This window comes from Melospiza georgiana, chromosome 6 (assembly GCF_028018845.1).
Source record: "Melospiza georgiana isolate bMelGeo1 chromosome 6, bMelGeo1.pri, whole genome shotgun sequence".
Lineage (NCBI taxonomy): Eukaryota > Metazoa > Chordata > Aves > Passeriformes > Passerellidae > Melospiza > Melospiza georgiana.
This window is the reverse complement of record NC_080435.1, coordinates 57,111,162-57,124,982: the sequence shown is the minus strand read 5'-3', so window position 1 is coordinate 57,124,982 and position 13,821 is coordinate 57,111,162. Positions and strand designations below refer to the sequence as shown.

Sequence of the window (13,821 nt, the reverse complement as noted above, 5' to 3'; positions counted from 1 at the left end):
CCTGCTATTTCTGAAAGTCCTTGGATTAAAAAGCAGAGAGATAGTTGTATGAAAAATTAAATAAATTAACATATAGAAGAGCAAAGATAAAATCCTGGCCCCTGCAGTTAATGAAGGTTATTTTCCTTCAGTGTGGCACCTTCACACCTTATCCAGAAAAGGGGGTGTGTGTGACCTGGGCAGGGACAAGGGTCCTGTGGGATGTGCTGTGTGTCAAGTTGCACCTGGCACCAAAGGAGTTACAGGGAAATACGTGGTGGCTTCTACATAAAAAGCATGTTTATGAATCAGGACTCAAAATGCATCCTGCTGGTCATCCTGTTTCTTAGGCTCCCTGGAGTGAGGAAAACATTGAGCAGGAGCAAAGTGTTTGCATATTCAATTAGAGACAATGAAATATCTTCTTCTGGGAGTCTGTGAATGCTATAAGAGCCAAAGCATTTGCAAAAAGTGTGTGTTCTCTGTAAGGCAGCCTTTGATGAGGGACACAAATGTTTAATTTCCCTTCATGAAATGGTGAATGTCATAGTGCTGGTGATGCCTGTTAGCAGTGTGTAAAGCAGCCCTAAGCAGCCATTTCCAGCTGCAGCACTGTTTTGCAGCTCTCCCTCCAATAATTGTTAGTTCTTGGCAGGTCTGTGGAGTGTGTCAAACAGCATTTTCCCAAATGGTGCTTCAGCATGGTGTCAGGGCAATGCCCTGTGTCCCAGGCACTTCTTCCTGACCTGTGTCCCCAGCTAGGTGGGACAGGGCATTAGGCTTACCCAGCTCTTGCTATCTTGCTGCAGGTTTTTTGTTTCCTTATATTCTGGGGGGGGGATGTGGGAGTGTTGTTTGTTTTATTTCCTCCCAGGATCAGGCTAAGAAACAGTAGATGGATGGCCTGACTCTGGCCTTGCAGGAAAAATGCCTGGCTGGAACAATTTATCTGTAAATCCCTATGTGAGACATTGGTTGGGAATGAGAGAGAGCATGAGCCAAAGTTCTGTAGGCAGCTTTGAGATTTTAATTCCTACACCTAGCATGCTGCCAGTTTAACTTGAGTAACTGACTTAAACCCTTTTTCTGGAAAACAGGAGTGTTTCTTACTGCCCATCAGCCTTGTAGGCAGATGGTGCTTGGCTTGGGAGTTTCTTTGACTTTTCTGTGGAGTCCAGGTGATAGAAGTCTTTCATCTCAAATTTTTTTTAACTTTTTTAAAAAATCTAATTATATTTAATTCTGTCCATTCCAATTGCAGAATGGAGGATGGTATCAGACATCCAACTTGTTCTCTGGTTTGTTATGTTTGCACTTGATGGCAGCCAGTGGCTGATGTTGTTAGGACCATATTACCCTCTCCTCATGCAGGCAGAAATGTGATTGCAGAGACCAGGCTGGGTCCTGCTGCTGTGATGCAATCAATGTCATGAGTGTGCTGCCAGGAAGTGCAAAAAAAATCTGGGAAGGAACATGGAATCAAAAACTGACTTCAGGTTTTAGGGATGGGATGTATGAAGTGTGCTGAGCAACACGGGTCTGAAATGTCACCACGGAAATCCTGCTCTGCAGTTTTCATTATTGTGGAGATGAGTGAAGTTTAAAGCTTTTCCATTAAATGTTAAATAAGCTTTCATGTGGCAAGATTGAAACTAATGAAACAAAGCAGTGAATGTCTTAGAAAGAAATAGTCTTTCATGTCTTTGAGTGCTGCAATTCAGTTGAAATTGAAAGGGAAGAAAAAGAGATTATGGGTCAAGGTTTTCATAACTGCTGTGAACATTTGGCTCAGGACTCACGACTGCAATTTTAGTTACTTTTTCAAGTGCTGGATAACAGCTGGTTTGGTTTCCACTGGACTGTCAGTCACAAAAATGGCCAAACCCACATCTTTTCTTCCCAAAGCACATGGGGATGAAATCATAAACTTTCATTGCTCAGGAAGCAGAATTCAGCAGGGTACATGGCTGCACCTGGGAGGAAATGTGGGCTCCAATGTTTGCCTTTCATGTCAGTCTGGTTGTTCTCATCAGCATAAAGGTTCACTTTCAAAGTTATTTCTGCACAAGAGACTTGAGCAGGATGTAGCAGGTTGTTATGACATTTTAAGGCCAGTATGTAGACAAAGTTGCTGAAAAGAAGGAAGAAAAATCCAGGATAAATGGACCTACAAAATCTAAGAACATTGCTTTCTGCTGCTGCATGGGTTGCAGTAAACCATACTTACTGAGAGGTTACTGCCTTGCTGCTCTTACCTGCTGACCTTGCCATAGCATTGAAACATGAATTAATTGTTCTTTATGCCTTTGCTACAAAGTCATGGCCCAGCAAGGTCACAACCAAGAGGCTGCTCCCACCAGAAATCACAGCTCCTCTTACAGGAATGTAAAGGTCATTTTTGTGCTTTGCCCTGACTAGAGTTTGTTCTATGTTGAGCAACTTCTGGTACCAAAAGCCCTTGAGGACAAAATCAGAGCCTTTACACTGCATAGGAGCCATCTCAAGGTCTTGGTACATCTGGGAACTGATTGTCCTTTTTTCTTTTAGGGAGTAACTGGAGCTCTGGCTGTCTTGATGAAAGATACTGTTAAACCAAACCTCATGCAGACACTAGAGGTGAGCACAGGCTATTTGGTTCTTGGCTCTGAGAAGGCACTTACTGATTTAGTGAATTCATCACAGTCAGTGTGGCTCTGCTCAGCTCAGAGTTGGGGGTTTGCTGTGGTGTTGTGCTCAGGGCTGGGTTCCTCCTCGGTCTGCCACTGGCATATGGGATGACCCTGAGCAAATGCACTAAAATTTGCTGTGTCTTTGGTCTGTTGTCTTTAATGTCAAGAAGTGTTTTGGGAATTTAAATGGTGTGGATGAAGGAGAATGACAAAGAGTTGCTGGGATTTAGCCATCCTTTTCCTAAGCGGATTAATACCTCCACTTGTGGAGATTATTATAATCCTGTTTGCCCTGTAGTCCTTATTGCTGATAACAAATGTCTGATCAGAAGGCTTTAAGATCTGTCTTCTAGAAGTGTTTTTCTTTGCTTTCAAATACCACAGTACTTAGCTCCTGACATGCTGCATATTTGCAGAATTGCACTTTGATTTCCTCTTTCTCTCTCTCCTGTATCCCCCTTGTTCTAGGGAACACCAGTGTTTGTTCATGCTGGACCTTTTGCCAATATTGCACATGGGAATTCCTCTGTGTTGGCAGACAAAATAGCATTGAAGCTTGTGGGCAAAGATGGTTTTGTTGGTAAGTGTGGGGTATTTTGTTTGCTTTTTGTTTTGGAAGGATCTGCCTTTTTTTATCATTACTGTCTTTAGGCTTTTTAAATTTTTTTTCCCCTTGGAAGAAGTTTCTGATTTATATTCTCAGAGTATGATTTCTCCACCCAGAAATCCTTCACAAAGTTCTTTTTATTTCCTACTCTAGTTACAGAAGCAGGATTTGGTGCAGACATAGGCATGGAGAAATTCTTCAACATCAAGTGCCGCTATTCTGGTCTCCGGCCTCACGTGGTGGTGTTGGTCGCCACTGTCCGAGCTCTGAAAATGCACGGGGGAGGACCTGCAGTAAGTGCTGGGGAAGGTTTTCAGTGGGTCTGAGGGGGTTTCCTGTTGTTCTGTTCCAGTCACTTAAAGCCTTGTAGCATTTGAGCAGCTTGAAATTCAGAGTTGTAAAGGAATTGATATTTCCCTGTTTGTCAACAGCCTCATTGCAGTATGTTCCAGGTTCATACCTGTTTGTTTTATTGCCCTAGTGAAGTGCCTGCGTGCTGGGCCACTTGTAACAGTTCCAGAGTGAGTCATGTATTTTATCATGCAGTCTTTTTTTTTTCTTCCTTTTATTTTCTCTTAGAAATAAAAAGGATCAGCATGGAGTAGAGTGTTGTATCTTGATAAGAATCAAGTGGGGATTGCTGTCATGGATAAAAGTCTTACGGGACTCTATTTCTTTCCCTTTTTCCACAGGTCACTGCTGGGGTACCTTTGCCAAAGGAATACACAGAAGAGGTAATCTTTAAGCTGTTGTGACAGTGGACCAGCTAACTGTGGCCATGACATGATGGTGTCATGCAGTGCATGCCTGGATTACTAGTGTGTCACTTACTTAGCTGCCACAGAAAGGCTTCTTCATGCAAGCTGTAATGTTCTTTTTTTTTAAATGTTACCTTGGCTCTTCTCTTTCAAATATTTATTGTCCTTGACCTAGCCAGTGTTCAGAGCCTTTTTTTCTCCTTAACTCACTCTGTATGCTCAGTTTTTCATAGTAGTATCTACTCTGTTTCCCCAACCCTCTCAATGTGGAGTAATTGCTTAGCTGAAATATTGTCTCTGAAAATATCCAGAGTGCCTCTCTAATTACTCTCTTCTTAGCAGCAGATTTTGTTTTTATACCCCCCTCATTTGCAAGCAAGGAAAGTGAACTAAAGTCTCACTTTCCATCCCTATGCCTTGAATGGTTGTGTACCCTTTGGATAATTGATCAGACTCTTTACATTGCTGCAGCTCTTTCTCTCATGGAGCTTCTCTATATATTATCCTTTGCATAGGAAGGGATGAAATGTCTGAATTTCCAGGAATAGTCTCTGATGCTGCAAAATGTAAATATATGTAAACTAAAAGCTGTTGCCACAGACTTCAAATGGATTTCATGAAATTCACTGCTGGTGATATTTAATATATAAAGAGAAATGTGTCAGAGAGGAAACTGAGGCTTTTCTGTGGGGAGTTAATGAGAACAGGCATTAACTTTTTAAACATAACAAAAGGTGATAAAAAATGTTTTCTCTTACCTTGACTTGGGAGCTGAAACCAGTGATCATCAGAAGTAGTCACTCATTTTCCTGTCTCCTGTCCAAGAGCTTGCAGTGGTCTGGACTGTTCCAAAAGCAGCACTGGGGATTTGCCTTTGTGGTTTCATTCCCATTTGACATTTTTACCGTTAGTTTCTGGTTTAGTGGGTTTGGAAAAAAAGTTTCCCTGCCCCTGATAAAATACACTTTCTGCTTGCTGCTTCTCCACAGAATCTTCAGCTGGTGGCAAAAGGCTGCAGCAACCTCAACAAGCAAATCCAGAACGCGCGGATGTTTGGTGTCCCGGTGGTCGTGGCTGTCAATGCCTTCAAGTGAGTGAGCTGGGATGGGGAGGTGCAGGGTGTAACACTGTGCCACTTCATGTTCTGTGTCTGACACAAACTCTCATTCTCAGTGCTGTTGATGTGTTGTTGGCAGCATTTCCATACAGTCATAAAACCACAGAATGGCCTGGGTTGGAAAGAACCTTAAAGATCATCCGGTTCCACTCCCCTACCATGAGTAGGGATACCTTTCACAAGACAAGGCTGCTCAGAGCCCCAGCAGCCTGGCCTTGAACAGGAACACTTACAACACTTGGGCAACCTGTCTCAGTGCCTCAGCACCCTCACAGTAAAGAATTTTTTCCTAGTATGCAATCTAAACCTACTGTCAGTTTGAAACCATTCCCCCTTGTTCCTGTCACTACGTGCTCTTGTAAGAAGTTTTTCTCCAGCTCTCTTGTAGGCTCTCTTCAGATACTGGAATGTCACAGTTTTGCATTGTTGGAAAATGTATGAATTGGGCTCTGCATGTTGTACTGCACATCAAACAACCACTGTGTGGTCTTTTTATGCAGCAGAGGTACTTTGAGCTGTGGTGTTAGAGCTGAAGACAGCCAAGGAGGAGGCTGTGGTGGATAACCCCTGTGCAGCTTTCTGCTGGCTGTGATTTCTTGGGACACATTTTGGGTCTTGTCAAGAATGAACATTAAATTAACTGTGTGTGCATCCTGGTACAAACATGCAAACTTTCTCCTTGCAGGACAGATACAAAGGCTGAGCTGGCCCTTGTAGTCCAACATGCAAAGGAGGCAGGAGCATTCGATGCTGTGGAGTGCAGTCACTGGGCAGAGGGAGGGAAAGGAGCCCTGGCCCTGGCCCAAGCTGTTCAGAGAGCATCCCAGGCACCCAACAACTTCAGGTTCCTCTATAATGTGGAGGTAGGAACTTGCACTATTGCAGAGATGCTTTGTTTATATCAGTTGGTTTCCCTAGCTTAAGTTGTTTAGGGCTAAAAGGCTGCCTGAGAAATTGAGAAGAAATGTGGTATTAGAACTGAAACATTGATTGCACGAGTCTCACAGACCTAGTTAGTCAGTTCTTACTGTTTTGGGTACCCATTGAAATATTGAAACATGTTTTGAAAGCTCTCAAATTACTCTGTATTTTGTTCTACAGCAAATGCAATTAAGCCTTATGTCTGTAGAAGTGCACTTGATGATGTGTGGAGGATCTGAAACTGCTGTGATGCTGCAGGGCTTTGTGCCCTGGCCATGCTGACTTGCCTGTCTTTTTTGTTTTTCTAGCTACCTATTGTAGACAAGATCAGGCTTATTGCCCAGCAGGTCTATGGGGCAAGAGACATTGAGCTACTTCCAGAAGCACAGGAGAAAGTTGCCCTGTACACCAAGCAGGTGAGTTTTCCACACCACCTAGTAGCAGTGGTGCTTTCCATTCAAAATCATCATACTGAACAGGGGTGTTGAAGCTGTGTTACAAGGGAATCTTCACTCAAATCATGTCCTTATCCAGGACTCATTAAATGCTGCTATGGCAGACAAAGAAAAGGATGTAGGAAAGGAGAAATTGACTTTGTCTTCTAGTGAAGAAGACAGAACTCATTCATGTGGCCCAGTACCACCCATCTGTGATAGTTTTGGGGAGAAGGGGTAGGAGGATTTAATGATCTTTCCCTGCTATACTCTCCAGTCTTTCAGCATTTAGAGAATTAGGGAATTACAACTCATTACGCTGGTTTTAAATAGTCTCTGATTATTTTTCTGTCTTGTTCCATTGAGATCAAGTTCCACTAATCAGTTTTTGATTCCATGTGGATTTTTCTCAGTCAGAATTATTTTGGGGAAAGAGTTCTGTGGGTTATACAAGACTTAATGTAGAAAGTTTTTTAAGTTTTGAACCTACCATCTGGTTGTTGAATTCAATGTTTTCAGGTTGCGGTGTTGCTTTTGCTCTTCTTAAATGTGAAATTGTTGTCAATTTACCTGCTTCTGCATTATTGAAGGTCTTTGAAGAGAAAAGCAATGTGAGGACTGGGAGTTCATTGGCTTCAGGGTGCTGTAACCAATTTTCCTTTTGCAGTCCATTTACTACTGGTATATAGAGCTTCTCACTTTCGTGCTTCTTATATATTCCTTTACAAGTCCATCAAAATCCCAAAGGCATGCAATTGCCACTTCCTCACAACCTGCAGTTGTATTGATCAAACACTGACTTCATCTGAACAAAACTTTAACTCTGAGCTGTTCAACATTTTGGGAGGAGAGTAGGCTGAAGAGAGTTGGCTGTCAAGGTTGTATATCCGACACTTCCATGCCACTAATTTTTTCCTCAGCTGGATGTGCCAAGGGACATGGTGGTTCTTTCTTTAGTACTTAATGGAGGATGGGGAGAGAATTTGAGAGAGAAGCAATGGGGATGTAGCATGATCAGTGGATCTGACAGGCTGAGGATGAAGCACTTGTTGGGGAATAAAATGCCTGATGTCTGCAGAGAGTGGCACAATAGAGCAATTAGATTTTTGTACTGGAAAAATTACTGGTTTTTCCACTTATGTCATTCATTTTCTTTCTCTTTTCCCAGGGATTTGGAAACCTGCCAATCTGCATGGCTAAGACTCATTTGTCATTGTCTCATGACCCTGAACAAAAAGGAGCACCTACAGGTTTTGTTCTGCCAATCCGAGACATTCGGGCCAGCGTTGGGGCTGGGTTCTTGTATCCCCTGGTGGGAACGGTATGTGGCAGCTGTGGGTGAGGGAAAAACCTCATGTGCATTCCAGGAGTCACTTTCTGTTAAGTGTCCTACATTAGGAGAGCCCTTGTCATTTACACTTGGTGTTTTAACAGTCCAGTGTATCAGGTGCCTTCATAGGGGCTTTTCTCGGGGAAGAGGGAGGCTGAAGTAGACCATTTCACATTTGAATAATTAGCAAGCCCCTGCTGTATTTCTCAGGTCCCACATCTCTTTTCCTCAGTTTTGAGAAAAGGGTGAGCTCTGTAGTTTGTGAGTTGCAGGACCAGCAGGCTGGTAGAGGGAGAAATCCTTGGCCCACCTGGTTGCTGTTGAGGCTTTCCTTTTTGGTGAAACACTTTGCAGGTGACCTCTGTGTACAGCTGGGGATCAGGGCACAGCAAGGCAACCCCTCCTAAGCTTACAGAGCAGATGTCTCTGGATGAGACCCCTCCAAAGCAAAGCTGAGCTCTGCTATCAATCATTCATCAGGCTCCCCTCCTCTTTGGTTCTCATGGTTTTGCTGACCATCTGTTTGCTGTTCAGCCTGCAACAATTCCAGCAACTCATTTCACTGTGCCCTTCAGTTTTTAGTTTCTGTTCTTTGATATGATTGACATATTGTCAGCTGAGAGGGGAGAGAGTAGCAACAATGGAAACAGGATCCTGGAGCAGCTTTGTTATGAATTGCCTGGCAGAAAGAGGAGCTGTGTGCAAAATGAGCCCACCTTCAGGTTTGCATCTCTAGAAACAGCACTAGGATGAAAGGATCCACTGGAAATCTTACCTGGGGAATCTCTTCTGGGCAAATGTTGAGCAACTAGTTAGATTACCTTAGAGCATGAGGCAGGTGGAGCAAGCAGCTTTTCTTCATGTTTACTAGCCCTGAACCTTTTCCTGAGGTCTTCATTTCAACATGTTTGTTGTAATAAAGTTTTAGAAGCATTAGGGGTGCATGACTCAGTTGATGAAGTTTGCTGATTTAAGAGTTGGATCCTTTCTTCCTTCAAATGCTAGCTAGAGCCAAATATTGGCTGCCTTTTTCTTTGAATTTTTTTTTTTAAAGGTAGTTAAGGTTTCCAGATTATCCAGCATAAATAAGGTAATCACATCCTGATTAAAGTCTGGCTCATCCACGTTCTAAAGACTAATGTGTGTTTTGGGATAGAATGAAAGATAGCATGCCTGTTCCTGTTATAAATGGCATTTTTTGCAAGCCAAGATTTAGTCCAAACAATGATTTATTTTATTATTTATTCCATAAGCATTGGAGAAGGAAAGGGTACACTGCATTAATGAGTAAACAAGAGGGAGATGTTTTCAGACATTAAAACTAACATTTTGGCTCTTTTTCTGATGTCTTCAGTTTCTATGGAGTTGGACTTTTTCCTTTCTGCTCCTGTACCCATTTCCTAATGTTTTCTTGGCTATGTAGCAAATTATGGTGTTAATTCTGCCAGAGTTAACAATAAGTCTTCTGGCTGGGACGTGATCACTCTTCTGTGATGTCTAAAGCCCAGGGAATGGATGTCCTTTTGAGAAACAATCTGGGGCATTTTGAATCAGATCCTTATTTTAAACCCATTCAGCAGGGGATGTGTTAGCCTCAGAATAAATTTTAGGCAGCAGCCATTGAACTGTGAGCTGAAAATGCAACAAATATGTAGCTCTATGCAGAAGCTTTTAGGATAAATGTGAGGTGAAATTAATCACTGGTGTGTGCCTATTCCTTTTATCTGAAGTTAATCACAAAGGCACATCATGCTTTATTTTTTTCTCAGGTTCTGAAGTCTGGAATTTTCCTTTCTGGCTTAAAGTTGAAACTGTGGTACCTCCATGAAATACTGTGAAATTTTTAAGGAAATATAATTTCAAAGGTTATCTAGATTTAAATGAAATAAATCATTGGACTCAGATTGATTTGGTTCTTTTCTGGTGCTGCTGCTGAATTGAAAACAATTATGTTACTCAGCTCTGTTTTTTAGATCCTAAATTTCATTTATTTTGAAAAATCCACAAGAGCAACAAATATATGTTTGGTTGGTATTGGTTTTATTTGAAATCATGCAAGGGGTTTGATTATACCCAGGTGGTCCAAGTTTTTCTTAGAAGTAAATAGTGTGAATTGCCCTGTGTTCCTTTTGAGCACATGTGGTATTAAAGGGGAGGAGGATAAATGAGAAAAAGTTCATTCCTTCAGCTCTGAAAATAACTGCATGAAGCATTGTAGACACTTGTATAGAAAATTAGTAGCCTGGATGGAAATTATTCTGCACTGCATGGAAATTTGGGGTTTGAGCAGACTGCCTTGAAGTAATAGATAGCAGAGTAGCCACTGTGGGCTGCCCTCTGGATAGGAAAGGAGGAAAAATTGACTGTTCATTTCAAAATAGAAAGTGCAAGAAATGGCAAAGTCAGGCACATTTTCAGCACCTCCTACTCTATTGAATGTCACTCTCTGAGCTCCTGCTGTGGCCCTCTGAATCTGGAGGTGGAGATCTGCAAAGCTCCATGAGTCTCCAGTGGTACATAAATAAATAGGAAGTTTCTTGCTCTTCGTGGCCAGAGACTGAGAGCTGAGAACAGGAAAACCCCTCTGGGCACTTTGAACCTCTTAATACTTCTGTGAGATGTTCTTGAGAGCAAAATATTTATACAGCTGAGCACAAGGACAAGGAATGGGGGTCCTCTCTGTGACCCTCCTCTTCTCTGTCTGGGAAGGCAGTGGCTCTCATAAGAAGCTAATGCAGCCCCAGAATTCATTACAAAGAGGGGACTTTAGTGATTTTTACCTCTGCATAACCCATGAAAGACTTGCAGTGGTACAGTACATGGGGGACTGGTGTTAGCACTTGTAAATGGCTGAGGAAAATGGGCTGGGACTCCAAAAGCTCCCTGACCAGTTTTGAGAACTGCAGAAAAGACCTCACCAACAGAGCTTTGCCTTCTTGCTGCTTAGCTTATTATCAGAAGGAAGATGGGGAGGTAATTTGATTAGCGTGCAAAATACTTGCTCAGGGAGAAAATACCAGGTTGCCAAAGAGATGTTTAATCTAATGGAGACAGGCATAACAATACTGACTGTGAAAGCTGAGGCAGGGTGATGCAGATAGAAAATGAGACCTTTCAAGTTCTCCCTTTTTATAAAAGCATTTAATGACCACTGACACAAAGTACCAGACATGGTCAGGGACCCTTGTAGAGTCCATGTTCAGCCTGTGTGTGCTGCTGGGCTAAATGCTGCCCCAGGAGAGGGGAAATGCTGTCAGCTGCAAGGATAAATCAGGTCAGGTGTAGTTCCTGCCAGCCTTGTTCTGCATCCCTGAAACTGGGTACTCAGCAGTGGGACAAGTGCAGAGGACTGGCCTGAGGCAGTAGTGCTGGCAGCTGCTTTGTGAGCTTCAGTTCTGCCTCTGAACAGCCCTTCTGAGTGTGTTCCGTAATTATTCCTAATTATTTAACATGTCTAGTTCTAGATTCTCAAGGAATTGTAATCAACTGAGCCTTTACAGCTGGCAAAGTTGTATTAAAATTTGTATCTTCACTTTAGTACTCAGAAAACTTCAGAAGTAATTGTCTCATCACAGCAAAGTCCATAAACACTCCTCCAACAGTGAACTGGTCAGCTGCATAGCCAAGTATTTTGCCAGATCTTGGGCTCAGTTACTTGCAGCTGCAGAAATCAAACTTAATCCTCAAAAAAAGCAAATCTTCATATCTGTTTACTATCTTCATATCTGTTTACTGAGCCAGGAGTTTCTGGTTCTCATGGGGTGCTTCAAAACAATCCATGGCCATCATTCTCTGCTCTGTTGGTGTTCAGGAGCTGTTGCCATCCAAGTCTTCAGTGTTGGATCTTGTGCCCAAAAATGCTGCCACTGCCATTTAACATTGTGTCTCTTGTTGTCCAGATGAGCACTATGCCAGGACTCCCTACAAGACCCTGCTTCTATGATATAGACCTGGACCCAGTGTCAGGAGAAGTAAATGGGCTCTTCTGAAAGGAATGATTAAGGTTGGTGCCTTCTTGAAAGCCTTCAATATTTGGGCTTTATTTTTGCAAAGATCTTGAGATAATGGAGTTAAGCCAATCCCATATTATGCCATATGTTTCCAAGTGACATTTCATTATAATTCAGCCTGAAAGTTGCCTGCAGTACTATATAATAGTAATTAAATTTTATTTTTGTTTTTAGCTCCCAGAAGAACACCTGATGAGTCATGTAAATGGAACTGTGCTCTGATCTTTTTTAAAGTCAGAATAAGACATCAGTGAGAATATAGTGCAAGAAGTGACTGTAAGGAGGAGTACTGAAGAATCAACCAGTAACTTTTAATCTGTAATAATTTTTAAACTACTGCCTTCCAAGATAGTTGACACTGAGCATATAAAGCAAACTTCCTCTGCAAACCTCCCTCTTCATGATTGTAGCTGAAGCAGAATACAGAAGCTTGGCTTTAATGACCTCTTTTGATTCAGTGACATGATTTTAATAATTAAAAATCCTAAAGCTGGAGCTGTTTGAAACAATCTTGGGACTTTAATTGTCTTAACCATCAGGGTTTTGCACATGTATTATCTTTAGAAGTCTTGCTGGCTGCAGTTTCCCCTTTGTGGAATCCTCTGTTCCTGTTCTCACTACGGGAGAGCCTGCTCTGCCCTGGCACTGCTCCAGTGTCACTTCAGAGGAGCAGGGAGGATCCCCTTTGCTCCCCAGGGCTCTCCACAAGTGCTTCCCCTGCCTTCTGCTGGGAGTTTCTCCTGCAGGCACCTGAGCCACATCAGAGACAGCCCAAGCCCAGCTGTGACTGCTGTGCTCTTCTCTTCGTGGAATGAAAGCTCTGCAGAGCAGATCTGGAAGGACTGGCCCATATCTGTGGCTTCTGCCAAATGTGTCCTTGGAACCATTTCCTGCTCAACCATAAGTGCAGTTACACCATTGACAGGCCTTGTTTCACATGGTACCTTTCTGATCAATAGAGAATGTGAATAGTGATCAAGTGATTTGTAGCAGGTTTTATCAGCAGGCCAAAAATCATTTTGTAACATGAAGATAGCATTGCTGCCAATTTTTTAACTAATACAAATAAACTGGCAAATACTTCAAGTGCTTTTTGGGTTTTAATGTATGCACTGAGATTACTGAATTAGGATTTATTTCTGTGATTAACTACACACAACAGCAATCATTGTATTGACATGTAGGAGTGATTATTGCAGTAATAAGTAGCCTGCAATGCACCAGGGTGTGTGTATTTTAATCTGGTTTCCTTCCCTGGATGATGTATGTTGTCTGTAGGAAATAAACTACCTGAATTATTCTGTGAATGTGAGATCCTTGCATCTGACTGCAGAATATCTGAATTAACAGTCATGAGGCCCATCTGCTTGTATCAGAACTGAATCTAAAAACATTCCAAATTTGGTGAGAACTGGGAGGATCAGGATGTAGGTGTGCACCAACGTAGGAGAGCATTTGTAGTACACAGATACTGTGTGTGAATATATATATATATATATATATGGATATGGAGAGAAAGATCTCTATCTCCTCAGTTATGCAGGAGGGAAGAATAATTACATAAAAGTTACCTGGTTGTGACACAAGCAGACAGAACACTTAAAATGGTTATGAGAGCATTTGAGATGCATTCACAGCCTCCTGAAATGTTCCTTTTGATGCAATCCAGCCAAGGGCTTCCTGGCAGGCTCAGTGCCCTTGCAGGGGGTCAGGAGGGGCTCCCCCAGTGCTGCCCAGCCTGGCTGGGGTCCCTGCAGCCCCTGGGCCCAGCCTTCCCTGGAGCAGGGTGCCAGGGAGGATGCTGCCAAGGCTGCTGTCAGTTCCTACATTTAATCTTCCCTGCTACACTGCTTTTCCTGCAAGTGCTCTGTGTTCCACCTTCATTTTATGCTTATGAAAGATGGGATAAGTGCAAATTTATGCTAAGATTAGCCTCCTTTTAGTTTAGCATGAGATCATAGCCATGTGCTTGAGAGAGATGGTTCAAGAGGTTGCT

General features: G+C 42.5%; 1 protein-coding gene across 1 annotated transcript in view; it reads left to right on the top strand.

The window, feature by feature from the left end:
• Positions 1 to 12,911, top strand: part of MTHFD1 (methylenetetrahydrofolate dehydrogenase, cyclohydrolase and formyltetrahydrofolate synthetase 1) — a 40,296-nt gene extending 27,385 nt beyond the window's left edge. The window contains exons 19-28 of the mRNA XM_058026605.1: positions 2,527 to 2,595; positions 3,117 to 3,228; positions 3,409 to 3,548; positions 3,948 to 3,989; positions 5,003 to 5,103; positions 5,816 to 5,993; positions 6,360 to 6,467; positions 7,654 to 7,806; positions 11,715 to 11,818; positions 12,000 to 12,911. Coding sequence (XP_057882588.1) covers positions 2,527 to 2,595; positions 3,117 to 3,228; positions 3,409 to 3,548; positions 3,948 to 3,989; positions 5,003 to 5,103; positions 5,816 to 5,993; positions 6,360 to 6,467; positions 7,654 to 7,806; positions 11,715 to 11,804 — 993 coding nt within the window. The 3' untranslated portion in view covers positions 11,805 to 11,818; positions 12,000 to 12,911. The remainder of the gene's footprint in view (positions 1 to 2,526; positions 2,596 to 3,116; positions 3,229 to 3,408; positions 3,549 to 3,947; positions 3,990 to 5,002; positions 5,104 to 5,815; positions 5,994 to 6,359; positions 6,468 to 7,653; positions 7,807 to 11,714; positions 11,819 to 11,999) is intronic.
• Positions 12,912 to 13,821: the final 910 nt, after the last annotated feature.